The sequence below is a fragment of the Cydia pomonella genome, chromosome 5 (assembly GCF_033807575.1).
Source record: "Cydia pomonella isolate Wapato2018A chromosome 5, ilCydPomo1, whole genome shotgun sequence".
Lineage (NCBI taxonomy): Eukaryota > Metazoa > Arthropoda > Insecta > Lepidoptera > Tortricidae > Cydia > Cydia pomonella.
Genome location: NC_084707.1, coordinates 19109504 through 19134111, shown reverse-complemented (window position 1 = coordinate 19134111; position 24608 = coordinate 19109504). Strand labels below are relative to the sequence as shown.

The 24608-nt window shown below is 36.1% G+C and overlaps 3 protein-coding genes across 3 annotated transcripts; all 3 read right to left on the bottom strand.

Annotated features, from left to right (window-relative positions):
• Positions 1-249: 249 nt before the first annotated feature.
• On the bottom strand, positions 250-7775 carry LOC133517999 (monocarboxylate transporter 13-like). Its single transcript, XM_061851535.1, has 7 exons — positions 7175-7775; positions 6309-6745; positions 3353-3472; positions 3013-3237; positions 2124-2870; positions 1487-1687; positions 250-897 (listed from the first exon to the last, which is right to left on the bottom strand). Exons 2-7 carry the CDS (start codon positions 6457-6459, stop codon positions 728-730), a joined length of 1614 nt encoding a protein of 537 aa, XP_061707519.1. The 5' UTR covers positions 6460-6745; positions 7175-7775; the 3' UTR covers positions 250-727.
• A 4154-nt stretch (positions 7776-11929) lies between these two features.
• Positions 11930-16385, bottom strand: LOC133518328 (trypsin epsilon-like). Its single transcript, XM_061851996.1, has 4 exons — positions 15443-16385; positions 14748-14977; positions 13436-13614; positions 11930-12323 (listed from the first exon to the last, which is right to left on the bottom strand). Exons 1-4 carry the CDS (start codon positions 15744-15746, stop codon positions 12173-12175), a joined length of 864 nt encoding a protein of 287 aa, XP_061707980.1. The 5' UTR covers positions 15747-16385; the 3' UTR covers positions 11930-12172.
• Positions 16386-17172: 787 nt separating this feature from the next.
• Positions 17173-24418, bottom strand: LOC133517997 (trypsin delta-like). The gene is made up of 7 exons (XM_061851534.1): positions 23399-24418; positions 23096-23325; positions 22207-22385; positions 19885-20935; positions 19439-19668; positions 18911-19086; positions 17173-17398 (listed from the first exon to the last, which is right to left on the bottom strand). Exons 4-7 carry the CDS (start codon positions 20159-20161, stop codon positions 17197-17199), a joined length of 885 nt encoding a protein of 294 aa, XP_061707518.1. The 5' UTR covers positions 20162-20935; positions 22207-22385; positions 23096-23325; positions 23399-24418; the 3' UTR covers positions 17173-17196.
• Positions 24419-24608: the final 190 nt, after the last annotated feature.

Below are 24608 nucleotides of genomic sequence, written 5' to 3'. Positions count from 1 at the left end.
GGCTCCTATTTCTGGAAAGTTTGCACTTCACGCATCTGAAGCAACATAACGAACCTATCCTACCTATCTATTGGTTTAATGTAACTACCATCAAAACATTACATAGGAACATTACGACCTGCCTGATCTTACGATCAGCCGCCGACATGTAGAAAAAAAGTGATAATAATACTATGTTTTGTATGAACTTCCTTTATCTTTTATCACATCACATGATCACAACATCACAAATCAGCAACAAAGAGCAAGTAAGGTTAAAATAAATATATTATTACTGCACCTTTTCGTTAAATACTATATTTACATTATTTATTTTTCGTCATACCTACAATATATTCCATGTACTAAGTTAGCTATGCGTAAACTATATCTTTGGAATGAGTTTAATGCTTCAGTCATCAAAACTTTTATCACATGCATTCGTTGCTAAGATAAGCCATATTTACAAATTCTTAGCTATTTTCACCTTTGTAAAAGTTTAATTATCTTCTTCTATAGTACGAGCACTAGAATAAAATACATATATACCATATTGGTGAAGGAATATTCGGTGGTTTGGAACTGATTACTGATACGACCCTGAGGATCGCTCGCGCTTATTAGTGAGTGTTAGATGCGCTGCCAGACCTGTCAAAGTCGTGGTATAGCAAGATCAAAGCCACAGCCGTAGCAATTTTTAAACCGCAATTTGCCTGAAGGATTGTGTGCGCACCCCGTTGGCAAGCCACTACATATGGTCCAAAGGTAGCTCCTGAGGTGAGCGCGCGCGCGCAGGGCTCGTGCGCCGGCGTCGCTGCATCAATGGTATCACGAATAGCATCACCCCGCTGACCGACACGAAAGCTCCGGCCCCAATGAAAGTGGGCGTATATGAGCCTGTCGCTTGCACGAGCCATCCTGAAATACACAATAATACACATTTCATTGTTGTTTACTCTGATTAATTAAGAAACAAATAAAGATCTTAAAATAAAGGGTGTAGTAGGATAGTCTTTGTAAAATGGCCCCCAAAGCTTTTAGTTCGAAACTATAATTGAACAATGCCTTTTAAAGAGGATAATACCCTGCACAATATTTCAACCCCCTCCGACCCCCTGGAGGTCCACAATATCCAATAAACCCCAAAACTGTTTTATTTATTTTCTCCTAATCTATGTGACAGACCAATTCCCAATTTTGTTCAAATATAATTAGGACTAAAGGCCATTGTTTAAAAAAAATAAAGCTCTCTATCTCATTCTTTTGTAAAATAAACAGATACACTTGCTCGTATTATTACTACTACTAATGAGTTATATTTATATTTAAAGTAATAAGTTTTATTAAAATTGTACGTAGCTAAGCATAGTTAACGACCTGTAATTAGTCTTAAAGTTGATTGATTTCATTGTGTTACGACTATTTCATATTTTTTTAATATTCATTTAATTACCTACTTTTATTACTTCCCCGTAACGCATCCTTTCCAAATAATTATTTAATTCACCTGCAAGAGGCGCCCCAAATAGTGACGCCAAGCCTTGGAAAAATAGCAAGAGGCCAAAGGCATTAGTCAGTTTCTCCATCCCAAAAAGATCCACCAGTACCACCGACGTTAATCCCACGTATGCTCCAGACGTGAAGCCGTACATCGCCGCATACATGGCTAGACCCCAGAACTCTGTGCACACTGCTGCTGAAGCCATACCTGCAATGAGGTGATATTTATTAAGAGACATCGAAAAATGTTTGAAAAGAATCAAACTACACTCATGTGTAGCGCTCCCTAGTATACGAGTATGCATTGTTACTGCCAAGTTAATGACTTAGCGTAGTCAGAGACTGAGTATAAGGCTACAAACCAAAATAACAATTTACAGATACAGTAATTAGGTCAAACAAGTGGCACAGTGTGAAACAGGCACTGGCAGTCTTCTAGAAGTTTGATGTATAAGTAGGAGAGCTTTAATTTGTTGCTTAATATAAACAGTGAAGCTACAATTATTTATTTAGCTACATTTGGTAATATGTTGTGTTTTAAGAATGAGATAGGTAAACAAAAACCCCGTTTGTAATGAAATTTATGTCAATTTTTATGATCTGACTTTTAATAAATAAGGTACAAAAATATGTTAACTACTCACTCATGCCAGCTATCGTGAGGCACACATTGTACACCATCAACCTATTCACCCAAGGTTTGTCGCTAACAAAGCCGAGAACTATCCTCCCGACTAAAGTAGCCGCCCCCATTATAGAAATTAAACGTTCCGGATTTTCGACACCCAACTCATTGCTCATGGTCACAGTATAAACATAGGGTATATAAAATCCTATATTAGTCAAAATGTTTGATACAGAGAATAATACAAATATGGGGTCCACCAACAGAGATACATCAAGCATTTCCGATAAAGGCGATTTAGACTCTTCGTCTTTGGTCATAGTTTGAATTCTTACTGGAGATGAAGCCCGGAATTTCGAGAGGCTTGTCATACTTCCTTGATATAGTACATCAGGTCTGTTCATGATACCGCTGCCATGTCTAGAATGCGGCTGCTGCTTAGGCTCGTGAGATTTGTTCAGGGCGGGCTGCGAGAGAGTTAGTCTAGCCACATCGCCGTCTTCTGTACGGCCGTTTGCTCGAGCCATGTGCTCAGTACTTTGGGATTTTTTCAATCCTGATTTCTTTAGTTTTGTAAGCGTCGGATCGCTAGCCGCTGTTCTGGGCATTTCGGGTACTGGTAGAAACAAAAAGCCTAATGGAATGCAGTTTGATATAAGGGCGCCAATAATAACCAAAGCACCTCTCCAACCATAACTGGAGATTAGACCCTTTGTTAAATGCGGAAAAATAAACGTTCCAAGTCCTGAACCACACACTGCAATGCCTGAAATAGAAGAAAAAAAGAGAAGATACTCTATTTATTAAATGTCAAGCAGTCAAGACAGACAATAAACTCATCTCAAGTAGCAAATGTGTATAATTAACTCAAGATATGGCAAAATTTGAGGGTTAATAAGCAAGTTTACCTGTAGCAAGACTTCTGTACCGCTCGAACCAGACGGTGACGCTGACGATGGCGGGCAGGTAGATGAGGCCGCAGCCGAAGCCGGTGCCCACACCGATGGTGAAGATGAGCGTCAGCACGTTGCCCGCGAAGGCCGACGCGATAATACAGGCCGCGGCTAGCAAGCCTCCGAACATCGTCACCAGTTTACAGCCCCAACGGTTCACAAGTGAACCCGTTAATGGGCCTGGAATAGAAGTCTGAATACACTATGGATCCTTTCCTCAACATGCATAACTGTCACATATATCTTGTCAATATTAAATTTGTTTTATACTTTTACTTATACTTTTAGTACTTACCTGAACTGAGTGTGATCGCGCACAGTATTGATACGATCCACGCGGTCTTGCTTTCGCCCTCTTGAAAGTAGCCCAGGAACTCATAATATAAAACGCCGAATGAATAGGTCAGCCCGTCAACTGGAACATATTCACATTTTCATTTTTCATGAGTAATTTAGGGGTCGCCTCGTTCCGGATCCTACCTGCGCTATTACCTCAATTCCTCTCATTTGTCCACACAAACTAAAAGCTATTAAGTATAAAATTAAATATAAGTTTTTGATTGAATTTCAGTGAATAATAAAATATACTAAAATAAAAGCAGTCTTTTTAAAATATTTTAACTCATATAAAGAAAGTGGCTTTTTCCAAGTAGCTCTTTAGTTGATCATCATATATCTGTATCTAATATAACTTTAGCAAGTAAGTTTAGTGTACCTACATATAATAACTTTAACTAATCATTGTAATATGTAAACGTTTATTCCATAATTCGAAAAACAAAACTAAATCAATGTGGTTAATAATTAACAGAGAGACAAAGAAAACCACAACCAAAATAAAACAAAATATTCAAATTAAAACGCAGGATAATTTAACACTAACTGACCCGCTGGAAATAGCTGATTATTTTAACAATTTCTTCTCCTCCGTTGGGAATTCCAACTCTAATTCTAGTCCAAAAAATATAAATAAAATTTCTCTTACTAACCCGATCCATAATTCACTATTTCTGAGCCCCGTTGATCCAAATGAAATATACGTGTTACTAAAAAATCTAAGTAATAAATCCTCTTCCGGGATTGACGAAATTCCTCCTATTTTAATTAAAAGCTGTGCTGAATTACTTACTATCCCCTATACGCAATTAATAAATCAGTCTTTTTCCGAAGGTGTATTTCCGAACGCATTGAAAATTTCTCTAGTAAAACCCGTATATAAAAAAGGCAAGAGTACTGATGTAGCTAACTATCGGCCCATAGCCCTTCTACCAACTTCTGCAAAAATCTTCGGAACTGCCATGATGAACCGTCTCTATCCCTTTTACGAGAAATTCCAAATTCTACACGACAGCCAAAACGGATTTAGGCAAAACCGCTCCACGACACTTGCTTTATATAAATATCTAAAATATATTGTAGAGGCTATAGATAATAAGCAATATGCGATAGGTCTCTTGCTCGACATGAGCAAAGCCTACGATAGAGTCTGCCATCAAACCCTGTTAAAAAACCTTTATATTACAGGAGTCAGAGGATTATTAGCTCATGAGTGGTTCAAATCCTACCTCAGTAATCGGTCTCAATATGTAGAAGTAGAATACACAGATTTTCAGACTGGCAAAATTCAACAAACACGATCCGATAAAGTTGCTGTTACTTGCTCCATCCCCCAGGGTAGCGTCTTAGGATGCTGCTTATTTCTCATATATATAAATGACCTCCCTAACATATTAGAAAACCATAGCGTGCTATTCGCTGACGATGTCTCTGTACTTCCTCCCTGCACTGATATTCTCGAAGCTGAACATAAATTAAATACCACTTTAGAAAAAATTGAAAATTGGCTAGAAGCTAATAATCTTAAACTCAACTTGGGGAAATCATTAATTATTCAATTCAAACCATATCAGAAAGCCTCACTGCCAATTCAATTCTGCTATAATAATATTAAAATTGAACCTGTTAGTTCTGCTACCTTATTAGGAGTGGAGTTGGATACCCACCTTAACTGGAAACCTCATATCCTTAAACTTTCAAAGCAACTTTCCTCTTTTATATACGCACTCCAGCATCTCAAACGCGGCACCGACTTCAATACAGCTCTCACGGCGTACTACGCTTTTGCCTATTCAAGAATGTCTTATGGTCTAGTCCTGTGGGGACAAAGTACTGAAGTCGATAAAATCTTTATTCTTCAAAAGAAATGCATAAGAATTCTTGCCAACATTAATCTTATGGAAATGGAATCATGCCAGCCATACTTTATTAAATTTAAAATACTTACCTTAACTTCCATGTATATCTTTGAATGCAGTAAATTTGTAAGAAAACATTTTGAACTATATACCCCAGTAACAGATATTAGAAGAAATAACAGGAATCTTAATAAACTTAAATTGCCCTTCTCGAGAATGAAAATTGTAACGTCTAGCCCTCACTACATGATGATCAAGATATATAATAAGTTACCTAACTCTATAAAAAATCAGGAAAAGACTACTACATTCACTAAATTATTAAAAATATTTCTAATAAATAAATGCTATTATTCCCTAAGTGAATACTTTGAAGAGGATACTAATGATTGATGGTAATACGAATGGTTTATGCTAAAACTCATGTATTTAATTGCAATGTTTAGATTATTGGTTTCTCATTGTTTAAAGTAGATTTAGTCCTTTTAAATTGCTGTGCCCTTGCAGGGCGTCACATGTACTTCTACACTTTCTGTTCCATCTTATGTGATTTGTGATATGCAATAAAGATTTGACTTTGACTTTGACTTTGACTTTAATAATTATCCAACCGTAACACTAGACAACTTTTACAACACATATGGTTCAGTACGTATGTTGCTACTTTACCGCACTAGTGCGATAATTAGCACATAACGTAACTATGTCGAAAATTTACGGGGCCATATGTACTGTAAAGCGTTGTACCATACAATGTGCGAATTTCCTATTTTTCGCACTTGTATCGTGATATACTATGGTTACATTTATTTGTTTGTAAGGCGCATATTCACAGGACTGGTAGTTCACATTAACAGGACACAATTAATGTAAATTATGTGGTATACCACATCAGTCTTTTTCAAACTCGATGGGTACGCTGACCGGTGTCATTTCAATACAGTGTTGCGAGACTTGGCGTCTTAGGTTATGAATTATATGGAGATGACACCTGTACCCATCGAGTTTGAAAAATACTATAATAGATATACACCTGACCTGATCTAAAATACTCACTGACTATATGTATCATGAAGGAGGCAAAGACTACGACCCAGCCCCAGCCGCCGTCGGGCGGCGGCGGCGGCGGGCTCTCCAAGCTCTTCCGCGAGGACACCCGCTTGTTCGCACCCTTCCAGTTGGCACTCTCCACCTCCTCGTGAGACATCTTGCTACAATTTACTAACCACGGCACTTGTTTTTTTCTTTCTAAATATAGCTAAGTTATGATTTTTGGAAGCCAGTGATTTATAAAATCATTTAACAGGTATGAGTTAGTTGAAAAATTATCGATCAGTCACTTAATAAATGCAACAGTAGATAGATAGGAACGAACGGTAACCGGGCTGGAAATATATAAAGTGTTATATATTTAAATAAATAATCGTAAAGTCTATATTTTGCTCCCTAATCTCTGACGCATGCAACATTTTAGTTGTAGGTTCTGTTTTCATCTGAAACCAATTTAAGAGATATATTTTATCACGCCACTTGATTCACTTGAGTTTTTAGACGTCAGTTAAAGCTCTGGATCTATCAATTGCCGAGAAAAGTCAAGCCAAGGGCTACTCGTAAATTCGTCCGCCATACCACAGCCTATACCCAAAGGATTGGTTTTCTTCAACACTGATCTGCACGTCAAATGATAACAGCCGAAAAAACTTGTGGAGCCAGGGCCGGACCCAAAGGTTTACTAATTGTACTAATTTCCGTATACTCCAGCAAAACGATTTCAGTTTGACCAAAATCCGAGATCGAGAATCTCTGTGGTTTTTATTTAATAAAAAAATATATGTCAGCTGACAATAATTTTATTTCAGAGACAGCGTGTACGACGTATCCACCGCTTGATTTTAAACTACCAAATAATAAGTAAAAAGTACTTAGGTATTTTGCACTTCACCAACCGTCAGGTCATGGGTACCTGCTCGCGCTAAGAGTCGCGATAGTGCACTGGCTATCAACAGCATCGCGGTCTGACACCTTATCATGTAAGATGTTATCACTATCACTACAAGATCATGACGAGTTAGATACCAATCACTGTTTGTGAAATATAAATCCTAATTTTATAAGCTTGAGAACTATTTTATTATATTTATTATCTTTTCTATCTTTGGAAAAAATCAGATGATGTTGACATTCAGATTTCTGGCCTAAGTACTATATTTTCTTAAGGATTGCTCTGTGTCTATGAGTCATATAGTTATGACTGCGAGTTTGGTACTTCTCGATTATTGTGAGATAAATCAATATCATGTTTAAAATCTCAATATCTTTGTTTCTAGGGGCTTATATTTCATAACTTTTGTAATATGAAACTGCAAAAAAAGTAAGTGAATGAACGAAAGAGTGAATGTGACGTATAGGTATGCATTTTCAGTTTGGATTTGTGTTCGACTAGGATTAAAAGCTTCAGTGCCGTGCACATGGTTGGTCAATGCTTCAGTACTATTTATTAGTACTAAGATACCTTTCATTCCACCCTGCATTACGGTATGAAAAGTGGCTGTGACAGAATCGGACAGACAGACGGACATGACGAATCTATAAGGGTTCCGTTTTTTGCCACTTGGCTACGGAACCCTAAAAAAGGACACTGATTTAAAAATATTTATATCACATGTATGTTTGACTTTAACTCTGGTACCGATACCTATACAAAACGACTGTGTACTCGTATATCGGCTCAAGATCTGAAACTTAAATGAGTTCAGGCCTGGTAAATAATATAAGTCATATATATTTGTATACTTAGGTATTTCTACCAGCATAATGTTTTATTTTATTTTTTTCAATTTCGTTGACACCAAGCTAAGTTATTTGTCTTTAATCGTTGCCTAACAGCGTTTCTCAAAAACCATAATCAGCAAACAAAAAAACTGGAACTGAAATCTAAACCCAATTATAACGTACTTTTCTACTTTCAAATACAAAATCACATCACAGAAATTCTCAAAAAAGTAATATTAATAAATAAGTAGCTACTTACATCACTAGTTAGTAAGCGAGATAAGTAAGACACAAAAAAAATAGACACACGCAACTTGGACTAGCTTTCGGTAAGAACTGGACATTGGCATTTAACGCAGATTTTTCTCCTTTTCTTATTTTATTCATTTTAGATATAACAATATAATGTTACATTTAGTAGTGCAATTAAAATGAACACAATGCATAGCCAACGACATTATCCATAAATTACAACAAAATTAAGCTTATCTCTGTGACTTCCCATGTTCCGCTATTGAGTTTGGTTTACCGTTATGGGAATTTTGTAAGTAGGCCATTAATACCTGTGAAATTCAGTCGATTTACAAGTACAAAAATTAGTTTTTCTCAAACTTGTAATGAAATGTTGACATAACTTACTTCAAATTAGGTCCGGAAATACCACATATCAGGTTCGATGAAAGAAGATGATATGTAAAGGAACGTCAAATTATGGCACGTCTTGGCATTCAACCTTAAAAAACCTATAAGTAAAATACTGCCGTTATACTTTTTTTCCTTTTTTGGCTTTTTTTTTCTTTTTTGTGTATGTTAAATATCATTTCACTGTTTCAAAGGGGAACGAAAATTTGATTCGCGCAAAATAATCAAATTTTTGTTCCCCTTTGTAAGCCGACGCACTGAATAGCCTATCACATTAGGACATGAAACAATCATCATCATCATCCTAATTTTTTTATTATTATTTCAGTGCAAGTTTGAGAAAGCACTATACAAATCTCGGCGAGAAACGGGGTTGCCGGCCGCGTATTCCTATTCGGCCTCGCTACGCTCGGCCGTCTATATCTACTTGGCCTGCAACCATTCGTTTCCCGTCCTCTATAGTGATGTACTATATCTACACACATATCATAAACCTCTCTGATGCCTTCAATAAAATCGATTTTGTAATGACATTCAAATTTCGAACATCTCTGAAAAAAAGCAATTCGATTTCACCTCTATTCTAATAGAGTCTGGCTAGCCAAATATTGTTGTCCATGATTTAAAACAAATCTAAAAGTCAGTTGTCAATTTATGTAATTCATTCAAATTGTTCGCGGTTTATAAGGGGTTTAATTTTAAGGATTACACCGAGTGAGGTCCGCAAACTATTATTTAAGCTCATAAATAATTACGGTAATGTGCGAAGTCGACGTGAAGCGTTTTATAACGAAAACCTGCTATGTTTACAAATCGTAAACAATTTAGTAGGTTGGTGCTCTATTAATATTTTGATGCTTTAAGTACTAGTTCTAACTAACATTTGCCTATAACTTTGATTAAGTACGTGAATTGAATAATACCTGAATCTCATGAACATTGTAAATAAACGGATAAACTAGAAGCTCTGGAAAATACAATAAATTCAAAACATTGGAACGTGACGAGTTACTGAAAACTAATATTTAGAAGAAATTTGTGGAATGACTGGTCAGTAGTAAATTGATATAAAAATTCTTTGTACTTTACATAGAGGTAGAAATTACGTGAGTTGCTTTTTAGTGCACATCAACGTATATTAACTTATTTCCTTAGGTACCTTAAGCGGATCAGAAAATCAAAAATATTTTGTAGTATCAAAACTACTACACAGTGTGACCAGCCCAAGATTTTTTGAATTTCCCACCAAAATATTGTGTAACTGAAATATTACACAATATTCCGTAATATAGCCAGACTCTATTGAACGATACGAAAATCGGCCCCGACTCTAGTTTGTCTCTGAATTGAAAAAAACACGTCTGACATGCGTGAATTTACTTTCATTTAACGCCATTTGACCTACAGTTTATCTTTTAATTAGTCTCACTTCGTTCGTTTCTCAAACCCACACTCGTATTTTAATGCCAGCAACAGTCACATAAACGACCACAGTAGTCGTGAATACGAGTAACTCGTATTAATTATTTGTAGTAATGATTTGAACTAAGTAGGTATCTAAATTCCTCTTTGGCATTTTGAGGATTGGTCTTTAGAATCTTACAGCTCATTAACCGGGAAGGCGTAAAAACAGGACTCATACTCAATTTAAACAGTTCAAATTAGATTTAGAGAAATTCTCAATTTAGACATGTATAACTATTTCTGTAGCGAGGCGTCCATGGAACTCGATTCCCACCGACTTGCCAATGCTGATTCAGCCGAGTGCTTGAAACTAAGTAAACTTTCACATTTTATATATATTTATTTATTATTCACAAGAACGGTTTACACTTGTTATGTTAATGCTAAACATATTTACATGTTGCTATACATACATATGCTACACACATTACTCATTTAATCAATACACAATTAAGGTAAAATATAAATACAAAATTTGTTTATAGAGTACCAACGTGGCCAGCGGATCCCTTGTTGTTAAAGACACAATGCACCCTTTGAATTAATATAATCTACCTAACCGCTTTCTAAATATCTTGATACTTTGAATCAAAGAAAATATTTTTTTTTTCAAATTTTCCTGATTTAAATGACGTATAGTCATAAACTGTCTTATCAGTGGAGTCGGTTAAATGATGACTCGCTGCTTTGTGCCACGCCCAAACTGTGCCCCTTATACTGCATGCTTATACTGCATGGCTAAGCGGCGTTAGACCTGACTTTGATGCTAAGAGTAAGGTACATACGTTAAAATCAATCGTATACATTCTAGCTTTGAATTAGGAAACTTTTCAGATTTTACTACTTTTAGCTGGGGAGATGATAAAAGTTTAGTTACTCCAGCGTCGTAGAGATCTATTGTAATCGAAAGATAAGATGATCAGAAGAAAAAATGTTATATAATGTTTTCTTTTCCAGTGATCAGGAAAGGGTCTACAGACGTTTAAAAATTTTGGTGAAGGGTTGAAAAACTCGCTAAGTAGATTGTGGATTTGGTCATTTTGGATCAAGTTAACGCTATACATTTGATGTCACTTAATCTGACAATTATTTGTACGCATTTCCTCAATCAGACGGCTACAGTCCGAAACCCGATTTTTAGATTATAGCATTATCTAGGAACGAAATGACCAAATTCACAATATCCTTAACGATTAGACATACGAACGAACTGAGACGGCTAAAATTGGTTAAGGTTGACTCCACAGGGTAGCAAGATACCACCCACGTCTGATACGCTCGAGTAACTACAAAAATCCACTCTTTGACTCCCCTACCATTTTGGTATAGCTCATAAAAAAAACATTTGCTACCAAAATAGTTAATATATAATATTTCTGCCAGTTTTTGAAAAATCGTAGCGTTTTTCAGATCACATAGCAATCTTGAGGCCTTTCTCTAGTAACTTCATAGATTTAAAACAACAACTTTAAACAACTTCCGTTCTATAATACAATTCACGAACATAGGTGTAAAAAAAATATAACTATTTTAGCACAAAAGCTATTAACATTAAAATTGCTTCAAAAATCCACAATTTTGTTTTTGATTGAACATGAGTTCTGATATCTTATGTTGTTAAAAAAAACCAATTACAATGATAACCGCGGACCCGGTGCCCGAGAGGTCACGCTCGGCCGTCCACTCAGTGACCTCTGAACTCACTGCACCTTAAACAATTGACATATAGGTCAGGCTCAGGTAAAGTCACGTTTTATATTTATAAGAAAAAAAAAACTTGTTACTATCAGGCCAAGGGTTATGTTTTGAACTGGTATTTTTAAAATTACATGATGCTTGGACTTACTTTAACGCAAAATTTTAAAGCCTCGGGCACCTCCCGGCGGTCGAGGCAACCGAGATAATTTTGCATCCCGGAATCCCGGCAGTCCCCTACCGGGAGATATATATATACTGAATCATTTTAATTAATCCAAAGATGTATTGTTATGCTTTATTTACCTATGTAAAAAAAAAACAGTGTATTTTTTACCTATGTTTTATTACCTACTAATTTTAGATATACAGTACTTTCTGTGAGCTTCCTTAATTTTTTTATTCATCCAGGGCAAGAAGTAATACACATTCGTGTATATGCCTGGCTTGTCCTTTTGGGCGCAACCGTCGCCATGCGAAACCAGCCCCACCACCTGCCTACAATAATAGTAAATATAGTAAGTAAGTAAATATTATTTATTGCACCAACAATTATACATTTTACATATGTATATGTAAAACTACAAATAAGTTTTAAAGGAAAATAGAACCAGGTAACAACAGGCGTTCTTATCGCTAAAAAGCGATCTCTTCCAGACAACCTTTAGGTAGTAGGAAATTTAGAACTCATACAGAAGTCAATATGTAGTGCAAGGAGCTAAATATGGAGACTAAATAAATATATAGGGTACTTTCTGTTATCTAGATCGAAGTATTGGCAAAACTTATAAAAATATATATTTTTTTAATTATAAAAACCTACATTTTTTACGGAGCCCTCGGTTGGAGAGTCCGACTCGCACTTGTCCCGTTTTTTAATGGTTTCAGAAAGTTACTCAATTCCCAGGATGTTGCAAAGAAAATTATTGCAACTCGTATTGTGGCACATTTTTTTGCGACTTTTTCTTCATTACCACGTTAACCTTTTGAATGCCAGTCGGCGAAGATACATGCCGTGCCACGGACGCAGGCGATCACGATTATTTAAGTGAAATTGAACTTTACGGGGTCTCGCGTTAGTCCCTATTGCATTGGCGAAACTGTCGGCTGTAGCCGTCGTTGGCGTCCTTGGCAAGTCTTTCAGATGTCGGCCATAGACGACGGTGGCGGTCAAAAGGTAAAAAAAAAATCAAAAAAGCATATTGGTATAATGTCAAATTAACTTTATTCTAAACTTAACAATCGCTGAACATTTTAGCCCTTTTTCACTCCCTTTTCCCGTCACTTAGGCATTCATTAGCAACCCATGTTGCAATTTATCAATATATAATATATATTATATACCTACTATCTAAGATAGGTAATCTTCTTAACTGTGATAATTAGCCAGTTGAAATTTATACAGATTATGTATTTCTGTTGCCGCTATAACAACAAATACAAAAAACAGAATAAAATATGTATTTCTTTCCAATCCAAAGGTTCTCATCCAAACACCGAAGTTAAGCAACGTCGGGCGGGGTCAGTACTTGGATGGGTGACTGTTTTTATAGATAATGGTACAGAACCCTTCCTGTGGGAGTCCGACTCGCACTTGGCCGATTTTTTACCTATTCCATAAAATGGCTCCACCAGAGTCGCCCTGACAGGTGTCCCGTATCCCGTCCCCGTACAAGCAGAACATGTCCTCCGTCAACCGAGAGCCGTGGTGCTTCCGTCTACACTTATTTAATGACACAAAGCGTAGTTGGGTCTCCATCAACCCCGAATTAGATATCGAACCACCATACTATAAGAAAAAAAAACCTTTGTAATTTTATTTGAATCTAATTCGTGTAGCTACCGCTGGGGTTATACTTAACGCGGCGAATGGTGATGACAGTTGATTTTTGTATGGAGTAACTGTCAATGTCAAATGTTTTTGAACTTTTTTTGGAACTAATTCTTTTTATTTTATTTAGAAATATAACAATTAGGTAATAAAAATACGGTAAAAACCTATTTCTACAATTATTCTTTAAATTATGTCTATCCAAAAGTTAATTCAAGGAACTGTTATAGTGATCATCATTCGCCGCGTCAAATGATATGACCCGACCGGACCGGTACAGGTAGATACGTTCGGTTCGTCCATGAAATTTTATTTTAACTTAGTGTTAAGTATGTCGTCATGTTGTATCTCTTTTTTTTGTATAACTTTGTCTACTGAGTGCAATTCATTTCGGTTTATTTCATGTTTCTTTCCTTTTGTCTCTTCTCTTGATTATTTCTCAGTTGATGGCCACAGCGGAAGATCAGCGCTGGGAGTCGCCAGCAACATGCTGAGATGAGGTCATTTCTTGACACTTTATTCTATGTTCACTTTATGTATATCTATTGACTGTTAATGTGTTTAACGATTTAATTGTATTCAATTCTATTCTACATATTTTAACAGTTGCCTACTGCAACTTTTAGTTGATAGAAGAAGTCCGAGAGTTCATTAGGTGATTTAAAAATCTGAACCATTTAGATCCTTTAGTTTGTCTTTGATGTATATGGTGTCGTTGCCGTTGATGACCAATGACCAAGGTAAAGGAATACTCACGCTAAACCGGCACGGGCGCGGACCGAGGCCTCCGACACGTCATTTTCTATGACGGCTAATCGGTGATCACGTGGTGAGCACCATTCATAGAAAACGAAGTGCCGGAAGCTCCCACCCGGACTAGCGTGAGTTATCTTTGAAGTGTAAAAGCACCCATTTAATTATATGAAAATAGTCACACCCTATTTCGGACAAGTACGTATGTACTGGTAAGTAGGTACTACGTATTATTTTCTTAATAAGAATATTACGACCGGACTGAATAATAAAAGAGAAATAAACACTCAATAACTAAACTGCATCTAAGACAATAATAATCGAACACTATAACTTACCGACGTGAAGCCCCAACCTGTTGCTTTAAAATTCCTTTCCCTTTCATTCATCCACTTGTTTGATTGCACGATCATAGCTCTTTGTGTTTTCTTATTGAATCTGATCGGCCGTCTGGTGAATATCAAGGCGATATCACAAGCAAAAGGAGCTTCCTTATTGTAATCTTCATGCTCGACTATATACCATATTTTATACGAATCTGCACTCATGTCATATATGTACCTAGCACCTGTAACCATTTGCATCAACCATTGTTTTTAAATATTGTATTTATTTTTGTTTAATTTTTCATTTAGTTAATGCTTCTGTTTAGCAGGCCAATTCGAGTTTTAGTTACTAAATCTCATTCCAATATGACACTGATCTAATACTTATCTTATCTGTCAATGTCAAAAATTACGTTTTTCGATTCGAGTTTTAGTTATTACATCTCATTCCAATGTCATACTGATCTGATACATCTGTCGGTGTTAACACAACGTTTTTGGTGACATAATGCGCAATTGAGCAGGTCCTCTAAAGGAGATTGGAACCATCTCATATTGCAATGATGTCAGAACCATGTTAGATCAGTGTCACAATAGATTGTTGGAATTGGCCTGTTTGTTTTATCATAAAAATTGAAAAGAGATAAACTCGTATCAGTGGACTATTGGTTAAAAATCGAGATCATTCTTATATGTATAATTCTCACCAAAACGCACATGCATATCCTTTACGTTTTTATTGTTGTTGAAGCAGTGCGCAGCGGTCAAGATGGCCCAACTGGACAGGACAGTGCCGCCACACAGGGCCCCATAGTTAAACACCTGCACGGCGAACGGAAAGTTCTCTATTGGAACTGAATGGCCTCCAACTATTTTACTTTCAAAGTTATAATACATATTTCTGCTCTCCATACTAGTATATATTATACAAAACGATAATCGTATTAACATACGAGTAAACAAATGCACGAATTGGTAGAGACGAGAAACGCGTGCTTTATGTCGTTTCATTACCTTTTCATTTTACATGTAGCAATTCAGACGGAGAATAAAGGTAATTAAATTAAAAGCGTAATTAATCCGAAAGTTCATTAACTTTAATAGCATGGTACATAACGATTTCAGTATTCGCAGATTATGCGAAGAAAACTGAAAACGTGCAAATTAATTTTATTTATTTATTTTTATTTATTTGGAGATCCAATCAAACAGCTGTGACATTAACATAGAAAATATAGTAGATACAGGAAGCCAATTATAGGAACTCACAGGTAGTGACATAATACTAAACTAAGACAAATTATTATTGAAATAAAATAAAAATTATTTAAATAAAATAATGCTTCTCACGTCAAAAACAAATAGTCATAGTTTAGGTACTAAACTATTTTTTTATTTGAACTAAATTCATATGTTCTAAATTGTAATAATATCTAGTCCAAACATTTTCTTCCAGCATCGTTATTGTTAACTTTGGGTAATAAGTATTTTTTGTAAAGTTTGGATTATTTCACGTTTATTAGCTACTTACTATTTTTGTTCTGAATTATCAGAGCTTAATGTATTAAGCAACCTCGAAAAATTTACCAGCCAATTACACATTGTATGTAATTATTATTTATATCAAAAAGTGTGTATGTAATATATATATATATATATATATATATATAATTGCAGGCGTCCATAGAATACGGTCACTGCTTACCATCAGGCGGGCCAATCACTATATGTATGCCTTTCACATTTGAAGAGTTTCCTCGATTCCTCATGGATGCCATCATCAGAACTGAGTTTTGACTAAAACGGGACCAATCTGTATATACACGGTGCACACGAGGAACCCGCATGATTTTAGCCACGTACTTCTGAGGCCAAAAGAAGGAAAAAATGTTATATGAGTTTCAGTAAATTTCGTCAAAAAAAATTTTTTCCAATTTTGAACGTATTTGTACATAAGAAGTTGATGTTATAGTAAAACTGGCACTGAAAATAATTTTTTACTATTTTTTTGTAAAAACTAGTTCTTGCAAAGGTTACTTGTCACTTTTGGACATCTATCAATAAGGATATTTAGACTACGCCCCATAATGGAATCATCGCGATCAAAAGGCGTTTTGTACTAAGTTACGATAAGACGATGTTTTTTTACATTGGTCTTAACTCTATAACTAGGCGAAATCCAGAAAAGTTTATATGACATTTTAGTCTCTAAATGTGATCAGTAATACACTGTCTAAAAATAATTTTAAAAATCGGTTCCGAAATTACGGAGTTATGGAGTAACAAACATTTAAAAAACACACACACACACACACACACCGAATTGATAACCTCCACCTTCTGAAATCTTTAAGTCGGTTAAAAAAAAAACATACACACCGAGTTGATAACCTCCTTTTTAAATCTTGAAGTCGGTTAAAAAATAAAATAAAACCAGTTTTTCGAGATAGTTACTATAACTTTATTTTATGTTACACCTTCGAGTATTTGTGTTTTTAGTTTCGACCCTAATCCCGTCAGTAATCGATTTGTTGCAAAACTCATTTTGGAAATCAAACAGTTTCTTCTTTACCCAGCTTCTGAGATACCAAACGTTGGAATACACGCTGGGCTTGTTTTTTTGAGCGCAGCCGTCACCGTGAGATACAATTCCTACTACCATCCTAAAAAAAGAATTTTTAAGTTTATTAATGGATAGACCCAAAACTTACCTATACATAATAATTTTGGGTACTGCTAATAGTTAAAAGTCTCTTTTACATTGTTGACCAAGTCGCAACTCTACTCAGCCCCGATCTTGTTCAAACTTCGGCTTACTCGTCTGCGTTGTCGTGTCTGCAATATCTTGTCTTAAGAGAAAACATTTGTGATGGTCATTCTTCCATACAAACGTTTTCGACATTTTCCTCTCTGGATTTTGACCCTGGACGTTTTTTTAAGCATACATAATCGGCAACAATAAACGCAAAAGTCAGTGAGAAACAGATAATTTTTTTCTCATTCCGTTCCCACGTTACGATTGGTTAAGTTTTGGAGGAGGAAAATGTCGAAAACAAAACCTCGATTTCTGAAATTTTACTCAGCGTTTTTCGCCAAAGCTGCAGTCGTCCTCTGTGGCTAGCACCAGTTCGGCAATGACATAAACGCTATCGAGAACGTAACTTACTTTCTTTGTATATATGTCGCGTATATGTCAGTTTTGACACTGTCAGTGACTCATGGTACGGGTACTTATATATATAATAGCCGCCGCTGCCAGCGCGACGACGGAGATATTTACCTCGAATTCTCAAATCTGAGAATGAGCTTCTCTTAACAGTTGATTAAGGGTTAACCTTAAAATTTTCACTTTATGAAGAATAGCGCCTATCAATTGATTAATGTTAATTCCAATTGTAACTTCATTCTCACACCGCATTCCTGCTAGCTCAGGTGAGTGATGAAGGAGGTGTGTATTTTTTGGTGCCCAATTCAACGAGTTTCACATTCCCAGCTTAAAAAAACTCGTACCGCATATAAACTTCTATCCCCTTTTTAACGTCCTTACGGGTTGAATTATCAAGAATGTTAAAATAACTTTTTTAATCTTACATTATGCTTTTCTATGAAGTTTTAAATCATTTGTAATGGATTCAAACTTTCAAGCCTTAATTAACCCCCTTAGGGGTTGAATTTTCAAAAACGCTGAAATTACTTTTCTTGTGTTTTAATAATATGCCCACGTGCAAAGTTTTAAACCCCGCACTCAAAAAATATTTGATCTCCATACAATCTTGCAACCCCTTTTTCACCACCTTAGGTGATGAATTAAAAAAAAAAGTCGTCCAATACAAACATTTCAATGCCAAAATTAGCTAAATCGGTCCAGCGGTTCTCGAGTTTATGCGTGACTAACAAACGCATTTCATTTTTATTTATATAGATAGATAATAACAAACGCATTTCATTTTTATTTATATAGCTAGAAGATAGATAGATATATGACGTTATTATGTTGATGGGCTATGGTCTTTCAAGATTTAACCTTATCAAACAACCAGCTACAAAGTAGCTAAGTAAGTAAGAGGGCCATACAAAAAAGCCATCACCTTCGGTTCTATTTTCGAGTAATACTTGTTCACTGATACGGCATTTACCCAATCTAAATGTATGCATATGATATAAAAATACCTTACCCTTGCCATTCCACGCCGCCACCGGAGTCCCCTTTGCATGTGTCATACTTTCCGCTTCCATACAAGCAGAACATGTCCTCGGACATAGTCAGGTTGTGTAACTGGCTGCATTTGTCTAATGGCACGTAGTGCAGATTGGTCGTCAATAAACCGTGGCTGGAGAGCGGACCATTGTACTGCAAAATATTATCGAGGGTTTATAGGCATTCGGGGAAAAGTAATAAGGTCAACGCAGTATAGTGTAGGATACAAATGTTTAGTGTAAAATATAATCAGTAAATTGAAACAAGTCACTAAATAAGACGAGGAATACACCTTATGCGGACCGGACACTATCAGTAAGAATTAGTTTTATTTTTATTTTCCTAGATTTAGAATTTTAGCACAAAGATAAGCTTTACAACTTGTATGCAAGATATGTCACTATTTCCAATTTTTTTATAAGGTAGGTAGCATAATCTTTTGACGCGTTGTTCTATCTGCTAGTATTGATACTGGCTCATCTAAGGTACGAGTAAACGTACTTACTTTTATCAAGCCCCATCCCGCAGCTGAAAAGTTGGTTGCGCCCTGGACCATCCATTTATCTGAGTTCGCAAGAACGGCCTTTTTTGTCTTAACGGAGAATTTGATAGGTTCTTTCAGAAATATGAGTGCGATGTCACACGAAAAAGGCATAACCTTACTATAGTCCTCATGTATAGTGAAATACCATATATCGTACACTTCAGCATTCGAGTCGTATGTATATCTGGCTCCTGAAATAATGCAGACAGGAGTTTGAACATGTCAAAAAGCGACGTTATTCGTTTAGAATTCAGGGATGTATCCAACCAAATTTTTGTTAAACTTTTTCAGTTACACGGAACTTGAGATATTTGAGTTCACCGAGGCTTTACTGAATAATTTCCATTTTAGAAAAAAACACATTTTTTTAGAAAATCCCATTACAATATATTACGTAATACTCGTACCTACGTGAATTTCCATATCGTCTGTATCCTGGTTAAATTCGAAGCAATGCGCCGCAGTCATGATTGCCCAGCTCGATAGGATGCTGCCAGCACACAGCGCCCCCCCGTTCAGCAACTGAGCCATATGAGGGAACTTCTCTATAGGGACCGCCTTACCTCCCACGATTTTACCCTCAATTGTCAATAAATGTTTATGTCTATATCTATGACATAACGTTTGTGTAATCAGAACTAAATATAAAAAGCCAAAACACGTATAACGGGATTGATTTAACATGTTCAAAGATTTTTCACTGTTACGGCGTTATTAAATGAAAACTGCAATTCAGAGGTGGTCTAATTAACTTTTTTATTGTAGGTATAATGGATTTATGACTAGGTATGTAAACGAAATTGTGATTGCACGTTCAAAACATCAAATTAAAACAAATTGCGTGCGCTGGCTGTAATTAACTGACGTACCTATGCATCAAAATTATAATGAAAAAAATTATTGACAAAGTAAAAGCTTTAAATACATTCGAAATTTCTACTCGCTTTATTAAAACGAGAGCGTAACCCCGATTGTATGGCGGTGGCTAGTTTGTTGTGACTCTTAACTCTTTAAAGATATGTTTATGTTACAATTAGTATTAGTTTTTAATTTTTATGCTGTATGCACTTTAAGTTACGATTACTTTAATTTTCCTAAAATTATTTCGTATACATCTTACCTACCTTTACGTTTAATAAAAACAGAAGCCACTTACGTATGTTGCTTTTATCCTATTTATTCGATCGTATATTTGTCACCTTTGAAAGACATAAAAAATTACAAAACTAAGTAAAATTCCATTACATAACACTTGAGAAATGAAACTGTGAATATGTGAAAAATTACTTATTTTTATTACTTGTAAGCTGGAGCTAACCAAATGACTGAAATCTACAATATCGTTGAAACAGTTGTTCGGTGGTGTTCTGTATCCAGCCCGTGTAGTAGTAGACGTTGGAATAAACGCCGGGATACTTCAAACAGCCTTTGCCGTGCGACACGATGCCCACAATCATGCTGGAACCATAAGCGATTATCCATTTTACTTTGTTGTCATGGCCGTGATGACTCAAAAGTAAACAATTATACATCTACATTTATTCAGAATATGAACATTCATTTTTATTTGTAAAACCTCAAAATACGCCGCAAATTTTTACAAAATTTTTACAAAACTTTTAAGCGGCCCCTACTCTACATGGGGCTAAACATAGTTTTCATGACCGTTACTAACTTCAACATTTTTATAATACAAGTAGTGTCGTCGTCGGTAAATCATGAAATGTAACACATTCTTCTTGACACGTCATTTGCTTGACATACTCGTACCTAATATGAAAACTGAGGAAAGTATGGTAATTTTATGGTCGGTCGATAAAGAGGGTACATCTGCATTATTAATGGCCGATATCGCCAGCCGACGTTTGACCTTGCCATTATTGTACTAATGAGCATCAAATACAAATATTTATGTTTTTATCAAAAGAATAGTTATGTGTCCCAAGGGAGGAAAAGTAGGACATTGCATTCTCACAGTTAGCAACAACGTTCAATGCAATGCCGGATTTAGAGGTCTGGAGGCCTCGGGCAATAAAGGAGTGGAGGCCCCCTGGCCCCAAATTTTTTCCAAATAAAATGGTAAATTTTCCGAATTCTCTATTGTGGAGGCCCCTCTTTTGTGGAGGCCCCGGGGCAGTAGCCCTCCCCTAAATCCGGCCCTGGTTCAATGTAATATAACAACATTGAACTCGAAATAGTAGACCAGCGGTGGCAGCGTGGTTTCATTTTTATCTTTTGTCATAGTGACAAGCGATAAAAATGGAACCATACTGCCACTGCAGAACACACACACTATAGTTATTTTTCAGGTGATTGACAAATACCGATGACTGGGATCCTAGGACCAGCATTGTTTTGATGTTGAATCGAAGTTTGAATGTGGTTGAGATAATAAGTACTTTTATTTCATGTTTTTGTTATTTTTTTCAGCCTTTAATTAGGCTTAGTAGCTAATCTTGAACTTTATTTCAAAGTAATAGGGTTTAATTTTGTATAAGTCCTGACACCCTTATGACTTATAAAGGGCTTAAGGTACGACTGATCACGAACATAGAGTTGATCTCTGCAACGGTTTTGATAGCATAGACTGGGCAAGTGGTATTCATACGTCATAATTTCATAAAAGACGACGTCTGGGCTATCAAAATAGCTGTAGACTTATCTTGGTCTAACTCTATTCTGATACTGTGAAATTAATTAATAAAATAAATAAATGCTGTAGACTTCACTTGTTCCACAAGATGCCTCCTCCTGAGTCCCCTTTACATGTATCACTAGTCCCATTCCCGTAAAGGCAGAACATGTCATGACTGAATATCACTCCTTCGTATTCTTTCAAACATTCCTTGCGTGGAATGAAGCGTAATTTTGTTTCCATAAGACCTCTCAAAGATAGTTCACCATCTTCCTGAATAGAATAAAAACATACTTGTCGTTTTTTTTAAATACAAATCCAGATTGTACAGAGTACACGTTTTCATTTCTTTGAAGAATGTAAAGACAAGCGTACTGATTTTTTGGGGCCTTTTTCGGTAAAAGAAGTGATAACCACTCTACACAAGACGACATGACGCAAATTAAGTTGAAGGGTGCGAAATACGCTATGCTGTCTAAGTGCGCCTACATTGAATATATCGAAAACTGCTTATAGAATAATAGTAATATTACGAATATTCTATAAACATTTTTCGATATATTAAAGGTAGGCGCACTTAGACATCACGGCATGGTGTCTGGTGGCGTCTTTGCCCCCCGCCCCCCTCACCTTAATATGTAGGATAGAAACTGAATGAATAGGGTTAGTATTATATTTAAAAACCCCACATATACTATTCTGCTCAAAGCAGATTAAACAAACAAACAACCTATTAGGCTAGGTTAATCACATACGTTTTATGATCAGTATACGAAAGATTTATTCAGTTTCAGAAGCTCAGTTAATCTTTAGGAGTAAGCTAAACTTAGGACTAGTAGGGTGTTTAGGAGTAAACAGGCGGGCCGTATGCTTGCTTGCCACCGTCGTGGTATAAAAAAAAAGCTCCTGACAAAAGTTCATATGTTTCATTTACTCGTAAATATCAAAGAAAACTAATAACTGTTTGATGTAAACATAAATACCGAAGTCTGTCCCCAGCCAGTCGCTACAAACGTACTCCCAGTTTCTCTCATCCAGCGATCAGTATTGACCAGCTTTGCAGGCTGCACTTCGCGGCCGAAGACGAATGTGTCCTCTATGAAAATGATGGCTATGTCATCGGAAAATATTGCTGATGTGTTATAGTCCGGGTGGATCCTGAAATCCCAGACATTGTGTTGTTGCCTGTGGTGATCAAAGATATACTGCGATGCTGAAAATTATACTTAAATTTTAAAAACTCTGGCTGAGCTATCTTATTCTACATGATATCACGAGTAGGTTACCTGCCAATATCGACATATCTCCAATGTTTTTGTTAAAGTCGAAGCAGTGTCCTGCTGTTAACACTGATTTCTTAGTTAAAATGCTAGCTGCACACATGCCTCCACTGTTCAAGAACTGAACATTCCAAGGGAACGCTTCCAAACGCGCAGGTTTGCCACCAGCTATTAATAATGCTGCTTTCAATAAGTCTACTTTTGTTTCTCCCAAGTCTTTTATATGACAGACAACGGCACTAATTTGGAAATAAAATGTGATTTTATAAAAATAATGTAAAGTCCTATAAAACATGTTCTCGTAAAAGCGTCGATACAGGAGCGTTCTACTTCGATAACTGGAGATTTTATAGCAGAGTAAAATCAGTGAAGTGGCAAAATTGAAACGACAATCATTTTCTAATTATGCGACAAAATTCACACGACGTATGAACTAACACACTACTAACTATCAAAGCTTTATCGAACCAACTTTCCGTCTACGTTTTGATACCTGCGCAATTTAATGTTGGTAGTCATCTATATTTTCCGAGCGAAAAAAACTGACATAAGTTAGTTACATGAAAAAATTGTTAAGGTGTTTTGGGAGAACTTCGAAAGCGGGATAATTTTGAAAATAACTAATAGGTACCTACTTACTAAACTAGAAGCAATTTCTACTGTAGCAACAGTTAGTAAGTAGGATGCATCGGTAAACGTTGCAGTAGCAGTAGTTTAGTAGATTAAGTAGATATTAGCGATTTTTAAAATTACCCCGTTATCGAAGTTATCCCAATGCATTTTACATGATAAGAAATGTTGACACACAAAATGTTACTAGTTATTTTTTATCTTTTGAACGTACAATACAGGGAGGCATATACCACCAACCAGATACGTCACTTTCGACACTAACTGATCAAATTTAAGATCAAATTTAACCTGTACCCCTAGTGTAAATTTATTCGATAGCGAAACGTGACGTACGCGTTTGCGTTAAGTCTCATTTTGTATGAGATTTTGAGTTTCCAAAACGTCCCGCTTGGCGCGCTGTTTCTAAATTCCCATACAAAATGAGACTTAACGCAAACGCGGTCGTCACGTTTCGCTATCGAATAAATTACACTAGGGGCTCTATTATTATAATCAGAATACGTCTAATAGTGAGTCAGCGATGACAGGGGGGCAGGTCAACTATTTCTGCAGCTGACTGTACATACAGTTAATCCAAAAATGT